At 43.9% G+C, this 19,595-nt stretch overlaps 1 protein-coding gene across 1 annotated transcript in view; it reads right to left on the bottom strand.

Annotated features, from left to right (window-relative positions):
* The window catches only part of Tll2 (tolloid like 2), a 152,257-nt gene that overhangs the window by 60,508 nt on the left and 72,154 nt on the right, over nt 1-19,595 (bottom strand). Inside the window, exons 4-5 of the mRNA XM_004669918.2 lie at nt 6,304-6,459; nt 1,659-1,776 (exon numbers count right to left, since the gene is read on the bottom strand). Of these exons, the coding sequence (XP_004669975.2) occupies nt 1,659-1,776; nt 6,304-6,459 (274 nt within the window). The remainder of the gene's footprint in view (nt 1-1,658; nt 1,777-6,303; nt 6,460-19,595) is intronic.

Below are 19,595 nucleotides of genomic sequence, written 5' to 3'. Positions count from 1 at the left end.
TTAACTTATAAGGCAATGCTTATTCTATTTTTGTTAGTATATCCAGTTTCACTGTTTTGCAATGTAAGAAAGTTTTAATACGGTTTCTACCATTCACAACTTATTGAGGTGTTCTTAATACTTAAGGGAAAGACAAGGTCCTAAGCTTTCCACATGCACTTAAAATGCACCATTAGCCAGGTGTGGTAGGAGGGTCACTATGAGTTCAAGACCAGACTGAAATTGCATAGTGAATTCCATCCCGGTCAGCCTGGGCTAAAGAGAGATCCTACCTCAAAATAATGCACTATCATGGGCTGGAGAAATGGCGCAGTGGTTAAGGCACTTGTTCGCGAAGCCTAACAGTCTGGGTTCGCTTCCACAGTACTCACGGAAAGCCATGTGAATAAAATGGTGTATGCATCTGGGGTTCATTTGCAGTGGCAAGAGGCCCTGGAGTCCTCTCTCTCTCCTTGTAAATAAATAAATATTTTTAGAATGTACCATCAGGCTACAAATCTAACAGACTTACAGAGTCAAGTCTATTAACTATATTTTCCAAATCCTCTATAAATCTTTACTTAGTTTTGGCTAACTTGGTGCTGATTTGCTTGGGTAGAAGGAAATGAAATAAATATCCCACTGCTGGTGTTTCTGTCAATTTTCCTTTGGATTCACTAGGCTTGTTTTATGACTCAATGTTATGCTATTTAGCACATAAACATTTATAACAGTTGTATTCTCGCTGTCATTTCTACTGTTTCTCATTATAAAGGACCAACTTTAAAAAAAAACAAAACACCTTCTGACTTAAAAACAAAAACAGGACTAGAGATATGGCTTAGTGACAGAGCACTTGCCTAACATACATGAGACCCCAGGTTTGATCCCCAAACCTGCAAAATTACTTAAGTAATAAAAATAAAAGCCAAACAAGGAAAACCCTAACTAACTGAAATTGGAATTCTGGCTTCCTTTCGCCTTAAAATTTCTCTGGCTATTTTCTTCAGCAATCATTTTATGTGGTGAGAATGCAGTTAGGGTTTCTTTTTGTATCCAATCCAACCTTTTTCTTTTAGTAGGAGAGTATATCACACTTACAGTTATCAGCATGACAAATGCCTTTCATCATAATCCAATGATTGTAATTATATGTTATGTTTCCTGTAGGAAGTCTGTAAGCCCATAGGGCCTCTCAAATTACTTGAAGAATTATGTGCATCAACTCTTTATTTATTTTTCCAGGTTGGGTCTCACTCCAGCGCAGGCTGACCTGGAACTCACTCTGTTGTCCCAGGCTGGTCTCAAACTCACAGCAATCCTCCAACCTCTGCCTCCTGAGTGCTGGGATCAAAGGCGTGCGTCACCACGCCTGGCAATGTACATTAACTCTTGAGCAAGGAGAGCCCACCATTTTATCAGTTATTAGATTCTCTATATAAAACACCAGCCATTGCTGTCTTGGTGACAGGGACATTCAGAGTGAGTCTTTCTGGAGCCATACTCTGGATCCACCTCCCTCGCCAATGAATTGTGATCTAACAGAGTGCAGAGTTTCCAGCAAATCCCAGCCTCCCCTAAATCACAGCTCATTGTGATACAGAGGAAATTTCAGGTTTTCACAACCTCCCGCCTGGGACTGGTGCCTGTGTGAGGCGGCCTGGCTGTCCTGGACTTACCCGCAGGTCCTGTAACTGAACACAATGAAGCTTTCCTCGTCGGTCCTCTCGATGAAGGTCACACAGGTGTGCTTCTCCCAGTGTCTCATGGCCTGCTTAAAAATGGCCCTCTGGCTGCCTGAAATGACAGGGCAAGTGCTGGCCACTTCACTCCTGAACCACCACTTCCTTACACACTGTCTTAAGACAAAGCTTGCTCTGACGATTTTTTTAAAAGCTTGTTAATAATACAGTATTTTTTTTTTTTTACTGGAGACTTAATAACATGGGAGATTTTAAGCATCATCACCCATCCTCATAGCCAACCAGCTACTTTGGGTGGGGATTTATATGCTAACTAATTGGATTTTGGTGATCAAAACATAGTGTAAGGACTGGAGACATGGCTCAGTGGTTAAACGCACTTGCTTACAAAGCCTGGTCATCCGGGTGTGACTCACCAGTTCCCATGTAAAGCCAGATGCACAAAGTGGCACATGCATCTGGAGTTCATCTGAAATGGCAAGAAGCCTTTGTGCGCCCATACACTCACCCTCCCTCCCTCCTTCCCTCTCTCTCTCTCTTTATTTTTGTCTCCCTCAAATAAATAAATATTTTTTTAAAAAACATAATGTTAAGAACATAATGTATGTATACATCAAATTTCACTTTGCACACACACCTTGAATATATATAGTTTGTCAATTAAACATTTCTTCTTTTTAATATTTTATTTATTTGAGAGAGAGAGAATGGCTATGCCAGGGCCTTTAGCCACTGCAAATGAACTCCAGAAGCATGTCTACCTTGTGCATCTGGCTTTATGTGAGTACTAGGGAATCAAACCCAGATCATTAGGATTTGCAAGGAAGTACCTTAACTGCTGAGCCACCTCTCTAGCCTTCTCAATTCAACTGGTTTTTTTTTTTTTTTTTTTTTTTTTAGGTAGGGTCTTGCTCTAGCCCAAGCTGACTTGGAATTCACTATGTAGTCTGAGAGTGGCCTCGAACTCACAGCATTCCTTCTACCTCTGCCTCCTGAGTGCTGGGATTAAAGGTATGCACCACCATGCCTGGCTTATATATATATATGCATGTATGTATATTATCAGAGAGAGAGGGAGACACAGTGAGAATGGGGTGCACCAGGGCCTTTTAACCATTGCAAATGAACTCCAGACACATGGACCACCTTGTGCATCTGGGGAGTCATACCTGAGTCCTTAGGCTTCACAGGCAAGTGTTTTAATTGCTAGGCCATCTCTCCAGCCCTACTTATACTTTTTTAATGTTAAAAGTTTTTTTTCTGGTGACTCACTAATAGAAATACACTGGGAATCATGATTTCCTTTGCTAAAAGCACAATGTTTTTCAGCATGGTTGCAATGTCTGCGATCCCAGCACTAGGGAAACAGAGGCAGGAGGACCATCACAAGTTCAAAAGCTAGCCTGATCTAAGCAGCAACTTCTAAGACAGCCAGGACTACAGAGTGAGACCCTATCTCAGAAAACAAACAAACAAAATACTTTCTAAATAGCTAAAACCTAAAGAGTTGGAGTTTGTGGATTGGAAAGGATAATAAAAATACATTCCCAAAACATTCTAGACAGTCTCTTTGTGAAGAAACTTTTCTCTAAACTTCTGCATAGCCTTACTGAGGTCCCTCAGTTAGGGCCTATGGGCACTGGAATTGAGGGTTCTCCCCATCCTGCCAGCCTGAACCACTGCCCTCATTTTCTGTCACATAAGCAGAAGTGTGTGCCACGCACTCTGAAACTATTTGCACATATATTTGTACACTGTGCGTGACATTTCAGTGTCTTCTTTCGGATCCTTGAGCCTAACTTTCTACAAGGCTTTTGAAAACAGATGAATTTCATACTTTCTCTGAACCTGTCTGCCCTTGATTAGAAATGTATTGAACAGCTGGGCATAGTGGCATATACCTTTAATCCCAGCATTTGGGAGGCAGAGGTAGGAGGACTGCTGTGAGTTTGAGGCCACCCTGAGAATACAAAATGAATTCCAGGTCAAACTGAGCTAGAGTGAGACCCTACCTTGAAAAGCCAATAAAATAAAGTAAAATAAATAAAAAGAAAGCAAGAAATGTATTGAATAATAAAGCTCTGGGCTGACAGACATGCATATTCATTCAGTAAGTATTCTTCTCACATAGCTATCAATATGACTGAAGGAAAAATGCTTAATTTTGCTAGCATCAATGAGAAATTTCTGGAAAAAATATAATTATTTGGGAAGTAAGTAAAAAGGAGGATGGGACAGAACTCTGAATTTCTATTTGTGTATGTATGTGTCTTATCACACATACACACATGCATACACACAACTCCTGGAGCCTCACTCTGAACCCACCAGAGACCAGAGGTCAACACTGGATGTCTTCCTCAACTGCTCTCCACCTTATTTTTTGAGACAGGGCTCTCACTGAGCCTGGCGCTCACTGATTCAGCTTGTTTAGCTGGCCAACACTTCCCAGAGATCCCCTAGCCAGTGCTGGGATTATAGGTATGCTGGGGATCTGAATTTAGGCCCGCATGCTCATGCAGCAAGCACTTTATCAACTGGTCCATCTTCCCAGCTCTGAGCCCTGAGTTCAGGATGATGCAAACACATAAACAAGTAGATGAAAGAAAGAAAGGGGAAAGTCCCACCATAGTCTAGATGATGGAGGTAGAGTGTCAAGATTCTCTTTCAAAGTCTATACCTAAACAAAAGAGTAACAAAGCTGTCCATTGTTTGGGGCATCTTGACACACTAAGTTCAAATCAGAACTCAATCACTCATCAAATCAGTGATCCTAGTAATTACAGAATAACATAAAATCCTCATATAAACAAAATTTGAATATATGTATTTGGCTTATTTTGATGAAGGTAATATAAATCTTCGGTTGGAAGAAACCTTTGGACATGAAAGAACATTGCTCATGCTCCATGTTCAAAGGCGACATGTGAACCTTTGGGTGTACGTCTTTCCCTGTGAACTGAATGGGAGCACCCACAGGGCAGGGGAAAGTTCCATCTTTTCACTGCAAAACCTGGTTTGGTGTCTAGCATTAGGGAGCTGGAGGTAATGCTACCAAGCAGAGAGAGAGAGAGACAGAGTGGCCTGAGAAGATCCCTGCTTTGTCCAGGCTCCAGATGTCCATTCAGGTCTGTTGTTACTAACTTGTTCCCCCATGGTTGGTTCTCAGTGGCTGTGGCAAGTTAATGGGACATCTGCTTTCATTGGCTACCTCTAAAGGAAGGCACAGGGCTCTGGGAAGGTGAAGGGCTCATGAAAGGAAGTTCACTCCATGGGACTCTTTGCTCATTCAGCGTACGCTGTACTGGCCAAGGATGTGCTGCGGGCAGATGGTTGGGGAGGATGGGGGTCCTTGGCCCTGTCCTATCTAGAACCAGCAGGGTATTTAGGAGTGAAAGCAGACAGGGGAGGAAAAAAAAATCTGTGCTCCCACTAAGCCCAGTCAGAGACAAGTAAGCAGAAATCCAAAGTAAGTAATTTGGGGTCATGTCAAATGTGAAGATTGTAAATGGCGCTGGGACACAGAGTAGCTGGTGGACATGGCCAGGAATCAGAGGGACTTTCTGGGGATGTGTCACGTGGTAAGAAAGTGGAAAACTCTGGGAAAATGTCTCAGGAGACAGAAGGGCAGGTAAGTGTGCTGAGCGAGGGTTTGGAGATGGGCATGCTCTACAGGGGGAGGCTCAGTGTAAAGACCAGGAGAGGCATCAGGAAGCGAGGGGAGGCAAGGGTCCATGGAGAGTGGCAAGACACAACCCAAAGATAATACTGTTAATGGCAAATGATTATGATGTGCCAGTCACAATCCTAAGTGCTTCATCTGAATTAACTCATTTAATTCTCAAAACAACTCTATTGGGGGGGGGGGGTCTGGAGAGATGGCTTAGTGGTTAAGTGCTTGCCTGTGAAGCCTAAGGATCCCGGTTCGAGGTTCGATTCCCCAGGACCCACGTTAGCCAGATACACAAAGGGGTGCATACATCTGTAGTTTGTTTGCAGCAGCTGGAGGCCCTGGTGTGCCCATTCTTTCTCTCTTTTTCTCTCTCTCTCTCTGCCTTCCTCTCTCTGTCTGTTGCTCTCAAATAAATAAATAAAAATAAATTTAAAAACCTCTATGGGGTAGAAAACACTATAATTCCTATTTATAGGAAACTGTGGATAGAGATGTACAGTAATTGTCAAAGGTGGGACTGGGCTTTAGACCTTGTAGGCATGTGACAGCTACAGCTGTGGGACAGCTATGGGTGTCCTGTGGTTGTCCCATGAAGCACTGCTTGGACCACTAGGTCTAGGGTTCTCATGGAGCAGAGGATGGCAAACCACAGCACTGCTTTACTCCCCTGCCTGGTCTTTGCCCTGCTAGCCTTTCAAGATCAAAGTGACAATGTTCCTTTCTGCACAGAGCCTCCAGAAATAAGGTGACCTTCTTTGAGGACAAAACCCCGGCGGAGACTGACTTACTCCAAGTCTGATGATCAGGCTACATGGCCACAAGGGTGTCTTAGTAGGTGGGACTGCTGATGCTCTGCTATCCACTTGACCCCACTGCATCCCCCCTAGAAGGACAGTGCTTGGTAGCTCACGCACTGGTCCCAAAGTGGCCTCATCTTGGGCTACTGACCAGTGAAGTTCCCTCCAATGACATAGGGAATGACCCCTCCAGGCCATATCCTCTCTGTCCGTGAAGTTGTAGCTCTTCGGACCCGGGCAGAGAAGGTCTTGGCTGTGGCATCCAAGGACCCAGGACCATGCAGAAGCATGGTGTCTTCCTTACCATCTGAAAGACAAGAAGGGCATCATTTACTTTGTTCTCTGAGCCTTTCCACAAACTGCTTAAGATTGTGCTGACCACGGATCAACAATAGGGACTGGAGGGCTGGAGAGACTGCTTAATGGTGAAGGTGCTTGCCTGACAAGCTCCCCAGAATCCTCATCCAAACCAGATGCCTAAGGTGATACATTGCACACAAGGTAGCACAAACATCTGGAATTCAATTGCAGTGGCTAAAAGCCCTGGTATGCCAATTCTTCCTCTCTCTCACTCTTCTCTCTCTCTCTCTCTCTCTCTCTCTCTCTCTCTTTAAGTGGAGGGGATTGGAGTCTCTGGGAGGAACTCTAGCCATAGGGAAGAAAAAGTATAGCTTGGGTACCAGGTCTGTGATGGCCATGGGTTTGGTTTGTTTGTGGTGCAATAGCAGAATTATTGTTATGAGTGTAACCAGCTGCTCTCTGGTTGGATCTGAGGCCTGCTCCTTGGGAGGAAAGTCATTCCTACTACTGAAAACCTAATCAAATGCCTATGGCTGGGAAGACTATACACCCCAGGAAGGAAACTATTACTAGTATTTGGGTAAAAGGATATTTTGTACCATCAAATTTGCCTTTCAATATTTATATTTGCGAGGCAGAAGAGATGGCTAAGTGGTTACAGGCACTTGCTTGTAGTGCTTGATGGCCAAGGTTCAATTCTCAGTAACATAAAGCTAGATGCACAAAGTGGTATATGTGTCTGGAGTTCATTTGCAGTGATAGAAGGTCCTGATGTGCCTATAATTTCTCTCTCTCTCTCTCTTCCTTGCAAATAATAAAAATACCCATAAGAACACTGCTGTTTTCACCTGTAGTCACAGAAGCTTCTTTTTGCAGTTGGTGGTGACTCCTGGAAAGACTTAAACTCATCCAAGTCCTGGGAATAAGTAACCATTGAAGCTAAATGAGACATGTCTGTCATGCTCTCCAAGGCTCAGGGGACACTGCAGAAGAGGAAGACTGTAAGAGCCAGAGGGTGAGGAGAAGTGTTATGATTTCTTCATTGACCCACTCATCATTTAGTAGTGTATTGTTTAGTTTCCATGATTTTGTGTATGCTCTATAGCCTTTCTTGCTACTGATTTGTAGTTTAATTCCATTGTGGTCAGATAGAATGCAAGGAATTATTTCAATTTTCCTGAATTTGTTAAGATTTGCTTTGTGTCCTAATATATGGTCTATCTTAGAGAATGTTCCATGTGATGCTGAAAAGAATGTATATTCTGTAGCCTTTGGATGAAATGTCCTGTATATATCTGTTAGGTCCATTCCTTCTATGACCTCATTTAGTCCAGATGCCTCTCTGTTTATTCTTTCCCTGGATGACCTGTCAATTGATGAGAGTGGGGTGTTAAAGTCACCCACCACCACTGTGTTTGGTGTTATCTGTGACCTTAGTTCTAATAGTGTTTGTTTGACGAATTTGGGAGCCCCCATGTTAGGTGCATATATGTTTAGGATTGTAATGTCCTCCTGTTGGAGTGTGCCCTTAATCAATATAAAGTGACCTTCCTTATCTTTCTTGACTAACGTCGGACTAAAGTCTACCCTGTCTGATATTAGGATAGCAACCCCTGCTTGTTTTCTAGGCCCATTTGCTTGAAACACCGAGGAGAAGTGTTATTAAATTCTGTCTTCTAGACACGAAGTAGCCTCTGAGTTCATGACAACGCAGTGACTGTTGTTACCTGCACAAGAGCTGTGTAATATCGGCTCCATCACCGTTTTGTCATGGATGGTGGAGGAGGGCAAGAGAAAGAAAGAATGAAAGCAGAAGAGGGATTATCTGAAAAGAAGAAGGGGTTCAGTGGAAGGGGTAGAGAGAGGATGGACAAAAAAAGGTAATGGGAGGAAGTGATGATCAAAATACTATGTATAAAATTTGTTAATAAAAAGTTTAGGGCTGGAGGGGTGGCTTAGCGGTTAAGGCATTTGCTTGCGAAGCCAAAGGATGACAGTTCAATTCTCCAGGAACCACATAAGCCAGATGCACAAGGTGGAATATGTGTCTAGAGTTCGTTTGCTGTGGCTGGAGGCCCTGGAGTGCCTATTTATTCTCTCTCTAGCTCCCCCTCCCAAATTCTTTATCTCCGTCTCAAGTAAATAAATAAATAAATATTTTTTAAATAAAAAATGTTTTAAAAAGTTTTTCTACACTTACCTTTTATTTTCATTGCTCTCTTTCTATTCCACAGCATTGCCTTTGATTTTTAACACTTACATAGGACTAAACAAAGAATAAATAATCGGTGAAGTAGGGGCTTAATCATGGGGGTAAAGACAGAGGGCCTAAGAATTCCCCAGGACCCACATAAAACGCTGGATGTGAGACACACACACACACACACACACACACACACACACAAGTCTGAGAGAAGGAAGTGGGTGGAGACCAGAAAATGTTGGAGCTCACTGACTGAAAACAACAGCTCCAGGTAGGCTGACTTCATCTCAAAGAAACACAGAGATGAGCAATAGAGAAAGGGACCTGAAATTCTCCTCTGTCCTCTCCATGTGTGCATGCAAGGTGTGTGCACATGTTACAACATCACATCATACACCATGCCACACATATGCTACATGCACATATATGCACACACACACACACATAAGCACACAAACACGCCAATGAGGGTTGTCTTTTTAGTTCTGTAATCATTCCATTTCTCATCATGTCTTATCTTTTGATCCTGAATGTTCCTCACTATCATTATATATGGGTCATAATCTATATACAGATTTATTTTACTTCTCTGGGGCAATATCATTCTTAAAATTTTCCATCTTTCTTCAGTTCTAGAAAATTTTAATTGACCATTAGTTTTTGTTAGCCTCTTCTCAGTCTCTCTGTGGGAGCTCTCTCACATTCTAGAATTCCCACTAATTACCCATTAGATATATTATTATTTTAACCTCCTTGTCTCTTTACCTTTCTTTTTCACATTTTGTCTCTTGTTCTGTGTGCTTAAACTGATATGGTTTCCTCAAATCTATTTTCTTCTTCACTTATTCTCTCTTCAGCTGTGTTCACCATAGTATTTCTCTGGTTCCACTCTCAATGAATGGAGCTATCACTTCTTGAAGACATATCTAGAGTTTCTTCAATATGCCTTTTTCTCTCCAAGTTGCCCTTCCCCCTCCACTGTTGTTTTAAATTCATCGTGTGGCTTCTCATCCATTTTAGTCATACTTATTAAAATTCCATAAGATGGTCTTAATCCTTGAACATCTTGAGGGACCAATTTCAAAATTTATTGTCTGCTTATTTACCTTCATTGGATAACTATTTGTGTGTCTAATGTTCTAGGACCATTTCTTAGCACAGTTTCCTTTCTTCTGAGAGTATTATGCATGTTAGATCTTTGAGTGTGATCCTGTTTTACATTTTTTTTGGGGGGGTGCTCTTGAGATTCTATGTATGTCAGGTTAATTTTAATGTTAATTTCTCAACTTTATGTTTCATATATAGAAAGTAATTTGAGAACTCATACTTGCATGTAGAACAGGCTTTGGGATGAAGTCTCTCATCGATCACTATGTCCCCAGTTATAGCCTTGGGAGAGACAATAAGAGTTCAAATAGTCCTGTGAGCCCTTTTTTTTCAGCAGTTAAAAAATATATTTAATTATTTATTTTCAAAAGAGAGAGAGAGAGAGAGAAGCAGATACAGACAGAGAAAATGTGCACTCTAGGGTCTCCAGCCACTGCAAACGAACTCCAGGTGCATGTTCTACTTTGCACATCTGGTTTACATGGGACTAGAGAATTGAACCTGTGTCCTTAGGCTTTGCAGGCAAGTGCCTCAACTACTAAGCCATCTCTCCAGCCCCGGTGAGCCTTTTGAAGGCCTCTGTCATATGCAGGATTTCAGTCTGTACTTCCTAGCTCAGGCACATCTCCTGCACTTGTATGGGCATTACATGGGCATAAGAACTCCAGCCCCCAACCTCTTACATCCTAGTCCTGTTTCACGGCCCATCTGCAGCTTAGCTCTAGGAGTTGACAGTCCCTATCTGCTTCTCACCAGGCTACTTTCCTTTGCACTTACCTCAGTAGTTCTCATCTGGGGTGGGGAAAGGTTGTTTTCCCCCAGCGTTTGTATACTTGTGTAAGGGATCCATACTAGTTCAGTTGGCCACATTGCCAGACCCAGAAAGTTGGTATGTAATACATTTTAAAGCCTGAAACTCTTTTGCTACTCATATTTCTAGAACAGAAGTCATACACTTGCAGCCTTGGGATCAGCCCAACACACAGATGTGTTTTGCTTGGCCTTGACACTTGGCCCAAATTGTGTTTTCTTTTAAAAAATCTCACTTTGGAAGCCAACTTTTGAATAATCAAGAGATTTCACATAGCAATCTGGACCTATTTTTTTTTTTTTTAGACAGTCTGAAAGATACAGGCTGCCCTTGAACTTGTGGTGATTCTCCTGCCTCTGCCTCCTGAGTGCTGGGATTACAGCAAGTGCTACCAAGTGCTACAGAAGTGCTGGCTTCTAGTTTTTATTTAAAAACAGAAAGGTGTGGCAGCCATGGGTTCGTCTTCCATCCTGGTACAACCCCTTGGAGGAAAGCAGCTCTTCAGAATCGTGTTCTCCCGTTTGTCGGGACCTCTCTCCCACTTCACATTGCCCCATCCAGCCCACTTCACACATTCACAGCACCTTGTTGGCCCCTGCGTATATTCTAATTTAGCTTCAGGATGAAGGGCATCAAGATTTCAAGTTACAATAGACTGAACACTCCATGCGCTCAGGAACTCTGGCTAGCTTGTTCTCCACTCTATCCTCTATGCCTGGCTGTGGTGGTAGCATTCAATATTTTTGAATTCTGAATGAATGAATGAAAGAATAGACAAGCCATTCTAAAAATAAACAGCCCAAGAGTCCAAATAATTCTGTGGTAGAAACCTCTCCAGAATGTTGGCAGCCCCAAAGCCCTTCATGTTTACATCCTGAGAATCGCCATGTCTTAAGTAATCACAGGCAGTGATGTAGCAAGTGGAAGTTTGTTATTCATTTCCCATATGGTTTTCAACAAGTCTCTTAATTTTCCTCGGCTGCCAATTCTCCTTTGGAGAACGGGCAAAAATACTTCTCCATTCAAGGGAATAACACAGAGACATTCCGTGTTGCTTGGACAAGCTGTGCTCTGTACACATGTGACCTAACATTGTAAGGGCCGGTTTTATGTGGCCAAGTCAGCATGGGAAAATCTTAAGTGCACCTGGAAAGAGACTGGGGTGCAATTTCCAGAGATGGGTTATTGAATGACAGCTTCCCCTTCGGTCCAGTGAGAAATTTAATTTGCCAAGGACTCAACACAGGAAGCATTTGCCGATTAAAAATATGTCTAAACAGATGTTCTGCTCGGCCTGGAAGAAGGATCTTAATGCAGCTGTCATTATTGGATTTTCTTGGATTACTACTATCTGGAATCAGAGTCCAAAGAGAAGGATGTAATTATTTATTGTGGCCAAGAGTCCTGCATTTGAAGAGGGGCTCAAGGGTGTCTGAAAAGGATTTAACACGCTGGGGCGGGGGCAGAGTGGGGGATAGAGCCCATTTAAATTCCCTGGCTCTGGGAGTGACCTGTCCTCTCTGAGGGAGCAAAGTGGCCATTGTGGTTCGATATTCCATTTCTAGTTGAGGACACAGCCATGTCATAAACAGAGCCAAGCCTGACCCAGCCTCTTCAAGAAGGAGCTACAATTTTTCAATTAGGCAACTGACACTCCCACACCAAAAGGTACCCACCCCCTGACTGTTCAGCCATCTGTAAAATCCTTACCCTGCCAGTGATGGGCAAACTTGTACCTTGCCTGCCATCATCCTGGAGGGCAGAGGGAAGCTCCCTGGGAAGCTATAAGTGTTCTGTACAATGACCATGAAACCTGGACGCACATCAGAAGAATTGGGGGAGATTTTTTTAAATGCTGCATGCCCAGAAATTGTGAGTCAACTTGCCTGGAGTCCAGGCATATTCAGTTTTTTAAAGCCTCCCCCCATCGAGGACACAACTTAGTGAAGTTTGGGAAGCACTGACATAGCCCAAAGGTTAAGGTCAAGGGATTGGAGGGCAGCGGGTTTAAACTCAAGATAAACACTGCCATTTGCTCCCTGGGTGGCTGTGACAAACCACTTCCCCCTCTGAGCCTGACTTCCTGCTGCATGGTGGAGGGGTGACTGCTGAGCCTGGCAGGGAGGTGCACATCAGCAGTGAAAACGGAGGACTCAACAAAAGCCGAGGTAATCACGTGCACTTGGGACAGCTTAGAACGAGGGCCTGGAGTTAGCAAACTGGTTATACCCAAATGCACGGGCACAAGTGGCATTTGGGGATTTTGGCACGGAGTGGCATTGTGCCCCCATGTCTGTGGAGTCCTCATTCCCTGGTACAACCAGATTCCACCCTTCTTTGTTTCAGTACAAAGGCTTTGGAGCCTATTCCTGAAAGGAGAGGTTCAATCTCTTTGATGAATATGGTTCTAGTAAACAGGGCCATACCAAAAGACTCATAGCTTTATCCCTGTGGCAGTTACACACGCTGTTTCATTAATCCCATTATAGCCCCAAGTGAGCTCCTGGCTCCAGGAAGGGGGATCCTCTGACCAAAGACTCTTCTGCGGGTGTTGAATGAGCAGTTCAGCAATTTAAACCCCCCCCCCCCCCGCCCGCGCCCCAAGCTGCAGGCACAAATCTCCGTCAGGGCTGAAGGGAGCCACATAATGCCAGGAAATAAACCTCTGCTCTCTGCTGAAACCAGACGGCTGGGGGCTGCCTGCAGATCCTTTCTCCTGCTTGGGCGGTCTTGTCCTGGGGTTGTGAAAAAGGAGCAGGTTGCAATTAAAAAGGAATCTGAGGTTGGCACAACTTATCTTTAATTCAAACAAAAACAAGAGGCTCCCCAGGCTGGCGTCCAGCAGTATCCTTGGAGGGAAGCGACAGAGTCACAGACTCCAACAACCCGTCCTAACTTCACCTCTGGGGTCTTCTTCCCCTGGATTAAAGCCCCACTTGTCTGTTGCTATAATGCAGAGTAGAGGGACTGGCTTAGCCTTGACATTCATTGACCTCTCTGAACAAGCTAGGGTCATTTGAGGGGCAGCACTGTGCAGCTAGTTAGTATACTTTTGCCCATTCTCCAAGCTTGGGTATTTGGCTTATTTGGACTATGGCAGATGCATTCATGAAGCTGTGGAGCTTTGGAGTGTGTGTATATGGGTGTGTGGGGGGGGAGTGGGGTTAGTTATCTTCATCCTCCTTAAAAAGCCCCAAGATCCCAGTGCAGGTCCTGTGCAGGGTCCAACTAATGGGCCTCAGCAGGCTTGTTCCTTCCTAGTCTCGGTGACTGCATTTCTGTGTGGCTGAGGGACAGCTGTGGGATCTGAGCCCAGAGATGGGTGATGCATTCTTCATGCTGGTCATATAGCTCTTGGAGATAAAAGTGGGTAAGAAGCAGTGAAAGAAAGCTGGGTATAAAGCTGTACACTTGTAATCCCAGCCCTTGGGAGGCTAAAACAGGAGGATCTCAAGTTCGAGACCAGCCTGGACTATAAAGCAAGACTCTGTCTCAAACACACAATGAAACAAGGGGAAATACTGAGCTACATTCATTGAATACTCTTAAAGTCTGAGACCCCTGGCTATCCACTTTGTAAAAATATTATTTTGGGCTACAGAGCTGTCTTAGTGGTTAAGCACTTGCCTGTGAAGCCTAAGCACTCGTGTTCTACTCTCCAGGTCCCATGTAAGCCAGACACACAGTGACACAGCATGAGAGGTCACACATAAGCACAAGGGGGCGCATGTGTCTGGAGTTCGACTGCAGTTGCTGGAGGCCCTGGCGCAACAATTCTCTCTCACCTTTGCTCTCACTGTCTCACATTAAAAAAAAGGCAAGTCTTTGTCTTGCCTCAAAAAAAAAAGTGTGGGGGGCTGGAGAGATGCTTAGTGGTTAAGGTGTTTGTCTGAAAAGCCAAAGGACCCAGGTTCGATTACCCAGGACCTACATAAGCCAAATGCACAAGATGGCACATGCATATGAAGTTCATGTGCAGAGGCTGAAAGCCCTGACAGGCCCATTTTCTCTCTCTCTCTCCCTCCCTCCCTCCCTCCTTCTCTTAATCTCTCAAAGAAAAGAAAAAAATTAAAATTGTATTTCTGGGCCAGGCATAGTGGTGCATGTTTTAATCCCAGTACTTGGGAGGCAAAGGTAGGAGAATTACAGTGAGTTCAAGGCCACCCTGAGACTCCATAGTGAATTCCAGGTCAGCCTGGGTTACAGCAAGACCCTACCATGAAAAACCAAACAATAAAAAATAAAAATATTTCTAACAATTATGAGCAGTTAGATAGCTAATCCAAAATCATAACTACTAAAAGGCTCAGCTGGAATTCACACCACCATGTTTCCAATTGCCCCAGTTTATTTGGTTGGGTTGATTTATACCCCCAAAACTGATAAATTCAAAGACCTGGGCTGGAGAGATGGCTTAGTGGTTAAGGCAATGCCTGTGAAGCCTAAGGACCCAGGTTCGATTCTCCAGGTCCCACGTAAGCCAGTGGCACATGCATCTGCATCGTTTGCACTGGCTAGAGCCCTGGTATGCCCATTCTCCCTCTCTCCTCCTCTCTCTATCTCTAATAAGTAAATAAAAATGAAAAAAAACAAGACCCTGATAATACCTACTGTTGGTGAGCAGATAAGATGTAATAATAGTCTCCAACAGAGCCACCAGCCAGCCTCCTAAGCCTGTGAGTTCATACTAATTCTTATATTCAATGAAATCAAGTCCCCTATCCTTGAACTTGGATATTTGGCTTATCTTGACTGTGACAGAAGCATTCATGGAGTTGTGGTCCATACCTTCAGTGGAATGGTTCCTCAGCTTCCACATTCTGAGAAACCAGCCACTGTAGAGAGCTCCAGTCTGGAGAACGGAAGGGGAGAGGGCCCATGTGGAGGCACACTGGGACACTGGGGTGACTGAAACTGTTCTGCCAGCCCAGGCCACCAGCTGCTAGACCAGGGCAGTCAAGTGAATGACCCTCAGTGCCATGGAGGAAGAGCTACTCCTCTGAACCTACTCAGTCCACGGATGCATGAAAGAAAGATAAGAAATCATTGTTTGAAACTAAGTACAAGGCTGGTTTATGCAATAATAAATCTCATAAATGGGGAAGAGAAAATGGAATGTAGCATGTATTACGCCCCTGCAGTACAATGATAAACCCCTCTGCCCTCATTCCTGCATCCTGTGCTCCATTTTATTTTATTTTTTATTTTAGAGAGAGAGGGAGAGGGAATTGGCACACCAGGGCCACACCACTGCAAGCAAACTCCAGGCGCTTGTGCCACCTAGTGGGTATGTGTGACCTTGCACTTGCCTCATCTTTGTGCATCTGGCTTATGTGGGATCTGGGGAGTCAAACATGGGTCCTTTGGCTTTGCAGGCAGGTACCTTCACTGGGAAGCCATCTCTCCAGCCTCCATGCTCCATTTTTACTAAGTGATGCTTGTCTGCAGCCAAATGAAGCACCCTGGCTTTGCCTGTTGTCTGAGAAGCTAGGTAAGATAGAAACAAAAAATCATCAAATAAGCAAACAAACAAACAAAACTCACAGAATTTTGTTTGTTTATTGTGGCCTTAGCTACGAATGGTGACGTACACCTTTAATCCCAGTACTTGTGAGGCAGAGGTAGTGAGTATGAGGCCACTCTTAGACTATATAGTAAATTCCAGGTCAGCCAGGGCTAGAGCGTGACCCTACTTCAAAAAACAAACAAAAATAATTTGAGCCAGGCGTGGTGGCGCAAGCCTTTAATCCCAGCACTCTGGAGGCAGAGGTAGGAGGATCGCTGTGAGTTTGAGGCCACCCTGAGACTACGTAGTGAATTCCGGGACAGACTGAGCTAGAGTGAGTCTCTACCTCAAAAAAAAAAAAAATTGGTCTCAAACTCCTTATACCGCCAAGGATGAATTTAAACTTCAGATCTTCCTGCCTCTCCCTCCCCAGTGCTAAGATTACAGGCATGCACCACCACACCTGGTTTATGCAGTGTTGGTGATTCAGCATAAGGCTTTGTGCATCCTAGGCAAGGATGCTATTGACTGAGCCACATCACCAGACCAACACACACATTTTAAAGGGGAGCCTGCACAAAACCTCAGCAACAAGCTCTGTAACTAAAAACAAAGGCAAGTTTTTCAAGTGGTGGTTGAGGGAAGGTAAAGAATCTGCTAATCTGTAAAAGAAGGCAAATTGACAAAGAGGAAGGAGGGCAGCAGGGCTAGAGAGATGGCTCAGGGGTTAAGTGCACTTCCTGCACACGCATGAGGGCCTAAGGGGGCTGAGACTGCCTAAATTTGATTCCCCAGCACCCATGTAAACAGCTGGGTATGGTCATGCATTCCTGTAACCCCAGGCCTGTAGGGAGCACAGACCGCTGGGGCTTATGAAAATAACACATTCCAGAATCAGTGAGAGACTTTTATCTTAAGGAAACAAGCAGATGGGGGGGGTGAAGGAGGGCCACCCAACGTTCTCCTCTGGCTTCCCCCTGCATGTGCAAGGGGTACATGCATCTCTGTGCACGCACATACACACACATAAACACACACACACACATACACACACACCACATACTATACACATTAAAAAAAAAAAAAGAAGAAGGGTGAAAAGGCCCAAGTGAGGTCAGCAGAAGAGACTGAGTAACGGAAAGGTGGAGAAAGCCTACTTTTTTGGACAATGGAACACTCAGGAGCCTTAGATTGTTACTAGAAAATTTTTAGTGCCAGGGATGGGATAACATCCAGTGAGTTGTTGGCCAGGTAGGTCCCTGATGCCCCAAAAATATTACAGGCCATTGCCGAGGCCCTTGGATTCCCACCAGGAATAGATGGTAAGACCCTATTGCTGAAGGCTCCACATACTTGGGCTGCAAGGTAACTGAGAAATCCTGCTGGAACTGAGCTGATAACTTCCTCCATGTAGACCAGCTGACAGAAAGCTGAAAGAAGCCATTTTGCATGCAGTTCAATGGGAGAGAGAGAAATCACCAGTGAAGATACTCAACAGTAGACACTGCAAGCCTTATATTTGGCCAGCCAGGTCAAATGAGCTTAGGGGTGCAATAGTGCCACATCTGTCTTGGGGGAAACCAACTGCCCGCTCCATGGGAGGGAATACATCCCTGATACTGAAAACCTACAATGGGTAGTCATGAGCCCTAGGGGTGTAACATCTGCTGCTGTCTGGCTAAATGTATACACTATGCTCATCAAATTGCCCAGTAAGCACATAAGTAAGTTCATACCCATATATTAATGCTACTCTCACTTTTGGTAGAGAACCTTCTCTTTTCAGATGGCAGTGATCTTGGGATGACTCAGAAGGCATCATGGTGCTGGGAAGAAGTGACAGAGGAGTGCTCAGCACTGCAATATCTCTATCACACCTTCCAAGGCTCAGGCTCCATTGAGGAAGAGGTGGCAGAAAGAATGTAAGAGCCAAAGGAAGGGCAGGACTCCTTACAACGTGCTCCTCCAAACACAAAATGACCTGGATGTCCATGACCTCATAGTGCCTGCTGCTACCTATACAAGACCATCATAATAGGAGGAAAAGATCATGACATCAAAATAAAAGAGAGACTGATTGAGAGGGGGAGGGGATATGATGGAGAATGGAATTTCAAAGGGGAAAGTGGGAGAGGGAGGACATTACCATGGGATAGTGTTTACAATCACAGAAGTTGTTAATTAAAAAATTGGAAGAAAAAAACAAATAAGCAAACAAAACTCACAAGTTGAAGCTGGACTGGAGATGGCTTAGCAATTAAGGCACTTGTCTGTGAAGCCTAAGGCCCCGGGTTCAATTCCCCAGTACCCATGTAAGGCAAATGCAAAAAGTGGCATATGTGTCTGGAGTTTGTTAGCAGTGGCTGGAGGCCCTGGTGTGCCCATTCTCTCTCTATCTCTTCCTCTTCCTCTTTCTTTCTTTCTCTTCCCCTCTCTCAAATAAATAAATAAATAAGCATTATTTCTAAATGTTGAAGCCTGGCGTGATGGCACATGCCTTTAACCTCAGCCTGCCTGGGGGCAGAGGCGGCAGGACAGCAGTGAGTTCCAGGTCAGCCTGGGCTACAATGAGACCCTACCTTGAAAACAAACAACAACAACCAAAAACCAAAGGTTGAGAGCTTTGTTCTAATTAAGTTTCTTAAAAAGTCATTTTATGGAAGAAAAAACACTTGAATTTTTACTCCTAGGATGCCATGGCTCTCAAAAATATCCATCTTGTGTGGCACATTTATACAATGGAGTTCTACTCCGTGGTAAAGAAAAATGAAGTTATGAAATTTGCAGAAAAATGGATGGACCTGGAAAGGATTATACTAAGTGAGGTAACCCAGGCCCAGAAAGCCAAGCGCCATATGTTCTCCCTCATATGTGGATCCTAGCTACAGATGACTGGGCTTCTGCGTGAGAATGAAAATACTTAGTAGCAGAGGCCAGTAAGTTAAAAAGGAGATATAAAGGAAAGAGAAAGGAAGGGAGGAGGGTACTTAATAGGTTGATATTGTATATATGTAAGTACAATGATTGTGATGGGGAGGTAATATGATGGAGAATGGAATTTCAAAGGAGAAAGTTGGAGGGGAGGGAGGGAATTAACATGGATTTTTTTATAATCATGGAAAATGCTAATAAAAATTTTAAAAAAATAAGATAAAAAAAATATCCATCTTGGGCTAGAGAGATAGCTTAGCAGTTAAGGTGCTTGACTGCAAAGCCTAAGGACTCAGGTTCGATTCTCCAAGTCCCATGTAAGCCAGATGCATATGGTGGTGCATGCACCTGGAGTTCATTGGCAGTGGCTAGAGGCCCTGGCGCTCGCTCGCCCTCTTTCTTTCTTTCTCTCTAATAAATACATAAATAAAAAGTCTAAAAAATTCCTTTAAAAATATCCATCTCAAAAATTTTCAGCATTCACTTACCTTAATCCACAGTTTTTATTTTTAGTTTCCTCTCTCTTTAAGGGATCTACTGTACCTGGCCCTGACAATACAAGGTCAGGATTTAGGGAAACACAAA

Source organism: Jaculus jaculus, chromosome 1 (assembly GCF_020740685.1).
Source record: "Jaculus jaculus isolate mJacJac1 chromosome 1, mJacJac1.mat.Y.cur, whole genome shotgun sequence".
Taxonomy (NCBI): Eukaryota; Metazoa; Chordata; class Mammalia; order Rodentia; family Dipodidae; genus Jaculus; species Jaculus jaculus.
Note: the sequence above shows the minus strand (reverse complement) of the source record. Positions and strands in the feature narration are given on the sequence as shown.